Source organism: Cephus cinctus, unplaced genomic scaffold, assembly GCF_000341935.2.
Source record: "Cephus cinctus unplaced genomic scaffold, Ccin1 Ccin1_scaffold0227, whole genome shotgun sequence".
Taxonomy (NCBI): Eukaryota; Metazoa; Arthropoda; class Insecta; order Hymenoptera; family Cephidae; genus Cephus; species Cephus cinctus.
In genome coordinates, this window is record NW_014332943.1 from 477,336 (window position 1) to 488,433 (window position 11,098).

At 36.7% G+C, this 11,098-nt stretch overlaps 1 protein-coding gene across 2 annotated transcripts in view; it reads right to left on the minus strand.

Moving 5' to 3' along the window:
• Positions 1-472: 472 nt before the first annotated feature.
• LOC107265523 overlaps positions 473-11,098 on the minus strand; it is an 88,845-nt gene continuing 78,219 nt past the window's right edge. The window contains exons 5-8 of one of the 2 annotated variants that reach the window (XM_015735073.2): positions 8,873-9,058; positions 5,357-5,543; positions 3,344-3,633; positions 473-3,123 (exon numbers count right to left, since the gene is read on the minus strand). In XM_015735073.2, coding sequence (XP_015590559.1) covers positions 2,590-3,123; positions 3,344-3,633; positions 5,357-5,543; positions 8,873-9,058 — 1,197 coding nt within the window. In that variant the 3' untranslated portion in view covers positions 473-2,589. The remainder of the gene's footprint in view (positions 3,124-3,343; positions 3,634-5,356; positions 5,544-8,872; positions 9,059-11,098) is intronic. The other variant, XM_025082765.1, reaches the window with a different exon arrangement.

An 11,098-nucleotide genomic window follows, 5' to 3' on the forward strand; every position in this document is an offset into this window, starting at 1 on the left:
TGTTGTATCTCGATAAGGGTTGCTCTGCCACGAATCCATGGATGCATGGTTGATTTTTTACCGGCTTACAGTAAGGGCGTCTCTTTACGAAAGTACCATCCGTCGAATGTGCTTTTAACATTGATATACTTTTTACCGACCGAGCCTAGAGCTATTTCGCACCGCATCCCCTTTGCTTCGTCCCCTTCATAAAACTTGCAGACAGTAATTACATATTTGATATAAAACGTGAACGTGCAAAAATCAGATTTAGCGATATTTCGGGATTCCTTCGAGAAAGAATAATTTTTAACAATTAAAATGAATATTGAACAATTTCAGACTGTTATCAGCGAACAGATGCTGATGTTATGACACAGAAATCATAGCAAACTTCAACTGCTTTGTCAAACTTGGGTCAATCAATTTGTAACAGTATAGACAGTAACTAAAATATAACTAAAATTGGTTATTGTATATACACAAGAGACACTTTGACGTTTGATCCTTTATTTTGCAAAATAAATTGACATGTATAACATGGTACCTTTTCATTCAGCGAACAGAACGTACTTTCCACCTTCAATCGAAAAGAATGGTGTCCTCGAAAACATTTCACGAGAAACGAAATCTCGGCTATAGAAGCTTACTTTTTATGATTAGGAGTTGTCCTTTCCGATTTACAATTCCTACGATTACGGTTTATTGATCGCATGGAACGGATGAGCGACGAAGTCGCAGCCCTGGCTTACAATTAAATCTTATACGTTTAAGTTCCCCGATTAAATTATAAATTGACTGTATTCTATGAGTTTATTACATCTATCTTATCGTATTAAATGAGGCGAGTGGGATTGACGGCGAGGGGACCAGATAGAAGGGAGGGAGAAGGGGCGGAGTGTAGGAGTCCATTTTAGAACACATCGGTCCGTGGAGGAAATTCGCAAATTGTTCTTTTTTCTCTCATTTGTCAATTTTCTTCCTTTTTTTTCCTCGATGATTTATCAAAAAGAGAAGATGGCATGTTTACTATTATGAAAGTGGTTTTCTTTTCATTTCATTGAAATTCTCGCTTTTTTTGACGTTCTCCTTCGACGGTTGTGCAAATATCTTCTACACTGGTATGTATTAATTATCATTGGATTTTCTTCTCTTAATTTTGATCTTTTCTCAGAATCCGTTATGGATTCTTAAGAAATTTAGTGCAGCAATACGTTGTCCCGCATAAAGAGGCCTTGAATACTTAGAACTAGATATTACCTAGATTGGAATTTGATTTTTTGCCGTACGCTTTTTTGCCGATTCTTAATTAATGAACGATCCCTTTCGTGTCTTGCGATCAGTTTGGACTTCCATTTATTCAAAAACTGTCGAAAAAAAAGGTAATAAACAAGTTGCTCAACGGCGCTTTAATAATTATGGTTCTAGATAAATTTTATTTTTGTTCAGATTCGTTGGTCTCGTTTATTAAAAAAATTGGCGAACAGATCAGTCCTTGTATTTACATCGCACGCCTTTTTTGCAATCATTCGCCAGCATGCTAATGTAATGCCTATAGCCAATCGATTTTTGAAAAGTCGGAAGTAAGTCAGTGCCATTCTACCCTACGTGATTTTATTTATTATTCAATTACATTAGACATCCAGCATTATATAAAACCTATAGCCACAACTGGCCACGTTGAATGGGCCAAAATACATTCGTTACCAATGATTACAATCGCATTCTAATATGAAAGTACTAATTCTACGCACTATTGTAGAATCACATCGAAACGCACGATAAAGGATTTACGTTATGTTAATAATCGTATAACCAATGGAGCAAAGTTAAGAATCGATAAATGATCGATTTAAATATACTTGAACAGAAAAACCATCAATAAATCTCGAACATCAACATACGTAACAGCATCATTAACAGTGACAATTAACGACGGAGCATTAACCTTATATTTATGCGATAAACGTTCTAAACCGAACAGTATAAAACTCTGAATGATGATCAACATATAATTGCGCATAACTGCAGAAATGGACGATCCGCTTAAATAACTATTTGGCACTAGAATCCACATGGAGCATTAAAGCTTATTCTAATACTGACGGTTATCGTCCGAGCTTTTCTTCATTAAAATCTCGCAATAGAAAATAGTCTACGTCCAAACCCAGCTGTAGTCTGTAGTCGGTTACATCTAGGTTCAAGTTCCACGGTATATCTACAGGTTAAATCGGCAACGATCTCGTGGCCGTTCATAATACCCACGCAGGGAGGTTCGTTAGTCGACAATTGTTCTTGAAATTTACCGGTGTTCACTTTAGTTAGTCGACATTGTTACCATCAGCTCATGGTACTGATATACATAGCACGTATAACGCGTACAAACCTACCGCCATCCTTTCATACTAAATTTCCTTTTAGGCATCCATCCATCCACCCACCCAGCTGCTCTGTCACTTTCTTCCTCGTCGTAGAACGAATTCCTTCGTGCGTCTTATTCGGTTGGATGAGAAATCATGGAGGTTCCTCTTCGCCGTAAATGTTCGTCGCGCAACGGATCCTTGAGTAGCTTCTACGTTAGGAAACCAAAAAAATATGTGGGTAACCGAATTAACTCTCCTTATTCTCCTCGATTGGACTGACTTCATTTTGCAGTAATTCAAATTTTGGATTCAATCCTGGTAATATACTTTTGCTACTAGTTTTTATTTGACTGTAAATGTCTAGTGACTTTTTCGAACGATCCAGTTCTAGGGTTTCCTCAATCAGTCGTGTCGGGACGCTTCCACTGCGTTTGTGACTTTGTACGAAGCTCAAACCTGGTTGATCCTTTTTCATTACTACTATCTTCTCCGGGGTGAGAGTACCGTTACCCAGCTTCCTTTGTTGCTCCTGTATTGTATCCTCTTGAGTGTCGTCCTTTAGCAAGGCGCCGGTTATCACTGGTTTACTGCCAAAATCTATGCTCAGTGCTTTCTGCTCCATTATTTCTAACTTATTCGGAATGGTCCCGTTCACTTGGAGATTTGGATTTGATCTGACCGTGTCCGTAGAGATACTCGCATCCGTGGAGTCCGATTGATCTATCGAAGATCCTAAATCGTTAGATGATTCCGTGTTTATCTGCTTGTCCGCTGACGGGAGCTTTGAACAAAGAAAAAACGATTATTATACTAATGTAACATGGTTTATTATTATTAGGCATATCATATTTTTATTTTTCCAAGTAAGTGGCTATAATATGTAAAGATAAATGGCATTTAAAATGTTTATTACATCCGTTGTAAAAAATGGTCAAGGAAGATCATCTTATCCTGATGTCATATGTTTGTATAATCAATTTTACGAAATGGCATCCTCTTACGTTTTCACTTGCATCCGTATCGATACTCGGCTCCTTTGATTCATCCAGCAGAGTCTTCTCCGTGTCAGGAGATTTATCAAACTCCACCCACTTGGATCCACCCTCGAGTTTTCGCGAAAGTAAATCAGTCTCGTAGCCCGCGTAGACGGAATATCCAAAATGTCCTGCGTCATACTCAACCTGATTGCCATAACGGTAACTAGGATTGGCCGATCCTTCACTGGAGATAGATAAATCAGATTGCGATAGACCAGTATTGGTACTACCAAACAGTTTCGTGTTTTCGAATCCTGAAATCATAGAAATATCAAATTAAAAAAACTATCCCCTAACGTTATCGATATAAGACCCGATGAAAAGTTGTTGACTCCTATCAGTCATTTAATTTAGGACAACAACGTGTTTTCTTTTTGACTGGTCACTTATCCTGCTTTTTCTCTCTTTTCAAATTTCTTTTTAATCAGGCCTTCTTCCTCGTCTCTTTCCAAAAATTTAATAATAAAAAAAAGCATGGGCCTTTCTACATCTGGCTTATTCCTGTAATGTTTTTTCTGTTCTTTTTCTTCGTTTCAACTACACAAATTGTCTAAAGTTCCATCTATGTATAAGAATAATTTTTCACTTATAAGTAAGTCACATTTTTCACATTTTTATCGTTTATATGCATATATTTTAAGTAATTTGTAATTTCCTTTGTTCCATTATAATTAACAGATGTACAGAAAATTCAATTAAAATATAGCTTTTTTCCTACATTTGCAGGCTTTTCGTCGAGTCTTATACATTGACAACTGACATTGGAACATTTATTAGCCATCAATATATTCAATAATTATTCAGACTGTACGACTGAGGAACCCTGCATTACTTGATAACTTTATACTTATAGTTTCAAATGAATAAAAAGTACAAATGGATCAATACACTAAACTATCTTATAGCACCAACTAAATAAACCTGACGAAGCTAACACGAGGTAAACTGGGTCACAAACAATTTTAGATTCAATGTATTATGTATGGCATACAAAACGAGCTATAGAACATACGTTTCTGTTATCCGTACTTTATATCAGAATAGAATTAATTTTGCAAGTTTTACTAATCATGAAGCCTCTCCATTATTGTCAAACCGGAATATAAATATTAAAGTGGCGAAAAATTCCCTAAATTTCTTATAAATTATTTCTCATGTCATATCTCCTATAGGCGTATTTTAAACTGTAAATGTTTTACTTCGGTATAGTGTAGAAGTGTCGTACAGTGCGATACAAAAGTGATAACACTGATAACAAAATGTTAATATTATATAATATACATTGACTGTTAAACGTCACAATTATTTCTTTATTATATTATACGAAAAATTGGCAGTAACTGTACATGAAACATGTCAACGGAATGCATAACTCTTCTTTTAAAGTGAAGCGAATGTAAATAACAAGTCTTTACAACAAAAAAAACTCTTTATACAATTTTGCAGTTTGTGTTAATTACCAGGTGCTAATTTACGTGCCGCATAGCTCGAGCATTTGCACAGTCAGGCATAGACTGTACCTCTCCATCTTACAGTATGGAACAATAATATGGTACAGTCTCTACAATAAAAATGACTTCCTTTAATTCTCTCGCAAAGCACCCCTGCGCTACATTCTTTAACCGTTTTAACGTCATCTTTTATGCAGGTCGAGTTTTTATCCGTTCAACGGTGTCTTATTACCAGGAACGACCAATAATTCCATCCTGCTTGATGTTCAATTAAAGTAACTGTTTTGCATTTCAATCCTTTGCAATTTAAGGATATATATATATATATATATATCTATAATATCTGAAAACCCCGTCGCGCCATCCCTAAGGTATACAGACTTGCTCTTCGTAATTTTATGTACGACCTATTGTATACTGATACAATTTCACGATGCACTGAATGCATTGGGAAGTGTAGCAGATGCGCAAGGGGCGGGGAAGGGGGCTGTCTGAATAATACATTGAACTATAAAAATTGAATGACCTGAGGTTTGATCTTCCGGAATCTCTTCGCGATGCACCAGCGCTTGCTGATCTGTTACTCTACCAGCAACGTCATCCGTAGAGCCTTTATTCCCATCAGTTTCGTCGCTCTGATATCCTGGTTGCACTTCGACCACGAACGAGCAATTGGAATCTTCGTATTTACGATTCTTATCCTCCATTGTTACCTGTAACGAGATATTAAAACAACGTTATAAAAAGTTGTAGGATCAACCATTGTCTTTTTCTTTGCATAACGAGATCATTATTGTCCCCTTGATGTTAGTTCTCGTGTTAGCAGTACTTCTTAGAGTATCCTTAAAGTAAAGTTGAAATTAGATGTGAAATGTTGACATAATCAATAAATATAACGTGGAATAGTGAGAATGAAAAAAAAAAAATTATTTCAGTTTCTTTTTTTCCTTTATTCTACAGGATAATTTATTTAGCTACACGGAGAAAACGGAGCCGGTGGGATAACTAATGAGTACTATCCTGCTGCTTTAAAATATTCTATTAATATATGAATAAGTACCGAAAGGAAGATAGTAATTAACTAATTACAATGAGGTATCTTAATGATGGTATGAGGATTAGAAGCAGAGGCGGAAATCAAAATTGATTTTAAAATACTATGCGTTCTAACACTGTACATAAAGATTTCTGTAACTACATTCTTCGACCATCGTTTTCTCTGTGTACACTTCTGCTCTTTCTGCTGCATTTTTTTATTTTTATGCTGCAGCTGCATCTGTCCGCACGTTGAATGCATGAGTAAATACGTCTTCCAGGAAGGGACAGAGAAATCGAAAATGATATCTGAATGTTTACTTAAATTCTTCTTAGTTACTCTCACTTTTGTTGCATTGCAGTCTGACTTGACGAAAGTTCGAAAGTTCGGCAGTTGCAGGATGCACCCGACAAATTGATTCGTTCGCTCTGAGAAACGGAAAATGTTCCTTGAAATTGATTGTTGAAATTTATACTCCTCAATTGTCAAACTTCTCATCAATAAAGTCAAATCTGAATTAAGTTAAAGAATTATTTCTTAACTACGGTATTTGCCGGAGTAATGCCGGTGATAATTATCAAGTTATTATGAAACTCACTCCTGGAATCTTTACGAAATTTCACCTTGAACTTTCAAAGGTGGACCCATTACCTAAAGGTTGTAACACGGTTTACTCAGGAATGCAATGGACTCTAAAAGAAGGAATCAATGAATAATCCATCAAGGGATGGACTCCTCTATATATTGAAATGTCGAATGCTTTAAGTAAATACAGTTCAGATACAACCATCATTACTAGTAATTCGTGACACATGAGATTCAGTCATCTACTTGTCTTCGTGTGATCATTATGGTACAAGTCTGATCGGGAGAATCTCAAATTTCAACGAAATCAATTGCCTTTGAAAGAACTAAAAACACTAGAAGACACATTTCTTATGAATTTTTCGGAAAAACCTTGTTTAAGGTGTGAACCACCCCTATGCAGGTGCAGCCGATTTTTCTTTAAAACGACATTATGTTGCTTGAATTGGCCTTTTAAATTACTACAAAGTTCTTTTTATATGTCAATTGAGAAGCTTAATCGTTTCAAATCGTTACAGAAATCGTCCCTTCGTTTCCTGACTCTCTTCTGGCGGGATTCCACGTACACTCGAAAAGTCTTGCGAATTCTTGTATCCTAAGAGTTTTGGACGTCGCTAAAACCGATTTTAGACTTCAAATTTTGAAATTCACAATGCCAAAGACAGTAAAAATGTAATTTTTCGATTTTTACTTTAGGGGATAACTATCCTTAAACGCATTCTACCACGTTTATGTGAAAATATGTCAATTTTGCAAACGAAATTCGTTAAAAATAACTTATCTCTGATAGATACGATATTTTTGTCTTATTGGTCATCATGAGAAGAGCTTCACGACAAAGAATTACGCCAGATGGCCTTTTCCTTGAGCATGTGCTACAAAAACTGTTGTATCTAGCTAGTACGAATGAGTATAAGACTCGTGTGATTGGGGTACACTCGCTTAACGCCTCCTGCACGAAGCTTCACGCTCGTGTCTTATACTGATTCGTACTAGCTGGATAAAATACTATTTTACCCTTTTTTTCTAGGCAGCAGGATCACACTCCTGGTTTGCTGCCAGTTATTATGTAAACATCTGAACCTTCCGGAGGTCGGTTGACCTTCTTTAAACGTTGCTAGGCTTAAAGGGTCGGTTACTAGGGTCCGTATGTATTTCATACGCGCTTATATACAGTATTTACTTCTCTTGGGGGTAAATCATCTCGCGCTCCGTTTATTTTTATATCCTTTGTCGCTCGTCCTGACGGCACTGGATTTTCTATCTACAGCATCCGGAAGGGAATGAGGGCTTTCTGGCGAATGGCATTATGCGACTCAGCTCCACGCCCTTTCATTGTTCAATAGTTTGGTCGCTTTGCCGGTCGCTTTGTTGGAGATGTTGGGGGGTCCGAGCTTCTACTAGCGACGATGTTGGATGAGTTTCTGCGGGATAACGTGGGCCAGTAAGTAGGTCGATAGGCGGAGACAAGATTGGCTGGTAACCTTCGACCTTGCGGTTCTTGATGAAATTCGGTAATACATCCAAGTTTTCTCTCTTTGTCTCTTTATCAGTGTTAAGTTATGGCTTCATTCAATAGAAGCTTATACTGCTGAAAATTGCTTGTATAAATTGAAAAAATTAGGTTAGGAGTTAGAAAAACTGAATTTTTAAGGTTGAGATTGTATTTGTAAATTAATCTACTATGGACCTAATGATTAGTAAATATATTTTATGATACTGGAAAATAAAGGCGATTCTATTCTACATATACAAATTTTCCACACGCACGCACACGCATACGCATATAAACACATATACTAGAAGCATTTGCGCATTAAGTGATTAATCGATTAATTTTTTTATTGGGCACGTTTAATCCTGACGATAACCAATCAATCCACTTTGTTATTTCACACCGGATTTTCGGTAAATAATACAAAGCAATGCCAGTGGAATGGACATTGCGCTAATTGGTAATTGGTAACGACGGTGTACGTTCAGTCTGGGTCGGATGGCAATCGATACTGCAGAACTTTCAGTAATTAACATTTGCATCGGCGATCCCCGGGACAATAGTGTTTTCATCGTGATTCTTAACAAAAAAAATTAGCACGATATAATTATCTACATTTTACATTCTAATTGTAGATCCATAACGTCATCGTTCTACAAACAATCAAAGTCGATTAGTCAGAATTCTAGAAGTACTCTAATCAAACGGGATCCCGTCAGTAATCTAAATATTAATCAAATTAATCTGAAAAAAATAAACTTACCAAATTTCACAAATAAATAAACAAAAATCCAAGATTTGGGTATTATATCAAATTATCATACTTTCTCTTCTTTGTATAATTATTAAAATTAAGATATTTGTCCCTCTCAAATGAATCTGTATGATTCCTTTAATTAATTCGACAATTAAAAAAATATACTTACTGCTCTCTCCTCTGTTTCCACAATGAGATGATTATTTTTGAGCGTGAGGGTGATGATGTTGCCATTAGGGTTCTTGCTTGTGTGATTCCCAGGGGATGCGTACTCCATGTTACTTGCCACAAGTGCCGCTTCCTCCATCACTTCCGTCTGGCAGATGTACCTGGGACCATCGATTCCGTTCACCAGCTAAAAATAAATAGACCATTCCCTATAGCTATTAATACATGTGTACATATATGTACATAGGATTGTGCGAGGATCTTGTTGAGAAAATATATATATTACTAGAACCCACTGAACATAATCGTAAGGTATACGAAGGTTGATAATTGATAATTGATAGAGTAAATACGAAGTGCCGCGTAATATGTGTTTGAGGTCACTTTATTAAATAGAATAAAGTGTAGGGTGCCATGAAAAAATTCACATCCTAAACCTCAAATATTGTGCAAGTAAACATACTACGAGCCCACCTTTACTATATCCAAAGAGAGAAAGCATATAAGATAACTAGCGTGAGTTAAGGGTAGTATAAGAGGAGACAGCCGGCAATATCGAAAATTTCGCAAGCACAGAGTCGTAGCAAGCCATTGGTGTTTGCGTTGGAAATTGTTTGACATATCGACTCTATATAACATTACTCGAGCCATAGTATATATGTATACATATACACAGCCAGTAGTTATATACTGGATTTACCCAGGCATAAGAACGGGCTGAAACACTAGAGTATTATGTAAACGATAGTGATAGAGGTCAGTAAAGAGTTATAAGTCCAATAAAAGGATCAAAGATTAAATCAGTACAGAAAATCAATAGGTCGTACTGTATTTATAATTTTCTTTTATTTTTCCCATGTCCTTCCTTTCTTCCTCAAGGCCTTCTTCTTTACATTTTCTCATTTTTCTACGACGACGTAATGAAATCTAGTCGCGTCTAATAGTCAGGAATCAACGAGATTCTTTTGCTGAGATAATCGAAACCGTTGGAGCCGTGATGCAGCTGAAAGAAGAAGGTATTGATCCACGTGTAAAGAGAGTAAATTTTTCAATCCACGGTGACAACGTCGACGACAACTGACTGCCATTTCCAGATAAAAAGAACTGAAATGGAATAGAGAGTCCTTGGACGGCGACAAGTGCGAATTGACGTGTAATTGAATATATCTATGGTACTACAGGATTTCCACTTTACATCGAGTCCCACATAGTCGTTCCATTGCTGGTTAACCTAACCTAACCTAACCTAATCTCACTTCTGAATGTATAATAATAATAACACGCCAAAGCCTGTTTTACCAGTTCGCCCGTATTTGCATACGTATAACATTGCCAGTGTTCACACTTTCCCCGATGCATATAATAAGTAGGTACTGCCTACGCCGAGAAACGTTGTCTGAACATGTATGATATCTGACCACTTTGAAGTCTGAATAGGCGACTGTACCGTATCTACTTACTAAGAAGTTTCGCATGCTGTACCTCCGAATATTTATTGGAAAACTCGAAGCACTTATGATCAGTACAATGTCTAGCATCGATCTAACCGTATCTACTTAACTGGTTCATGTACATATATATACATATATATATATATATATATGTGTGTGTGTATACCTGCAGTATCATACACTCTCGTCTATAGCTCTTGCCGTATCACTGATCTACCTAAAGGCGAATCTCTAAGGCAGTTTCGAACTAAATTTAATACAGCCTCTTTAATGGTTTCGTGACGTTGCTCGAGATTTATTAAAATACCAGTAGCATTTCAATGAACCGTAACTTGGTCTACGTGAGCATTCACGGTTAATTTAACACGGACGTATTCAAAAAGGGTTTGAGTTCACCCAAAATTTTGCTACACAAGTCAGGGTATTCCGTTCCCATTATTCCCGGTTTCAATTACTTCAAAAATCATCCATGTTTTTCTCCGTCGTTTTACAATTGAATTGCTTCAAGGAGACTTTTTATAAGGAACTGCATTTAATTTCACAACAGTTCAATCGCTAATCGACTCGGTAACCATTTCAACGTCCACTGCGGTAGGATCGCAAAATTCTTACAACCATAATAACGTCGTTTCGATATTCTTGCTACTTTTCTGAAGTACGTAACTTCGTTTCTTAACGTTTCTAAATTATGTCTCGATTGTACCATGTAAACTTTAGTATACTACTCTCGCCAGTGGATAATTTTCAACTCCTTTCGAACATCTACCCCCCCCCCC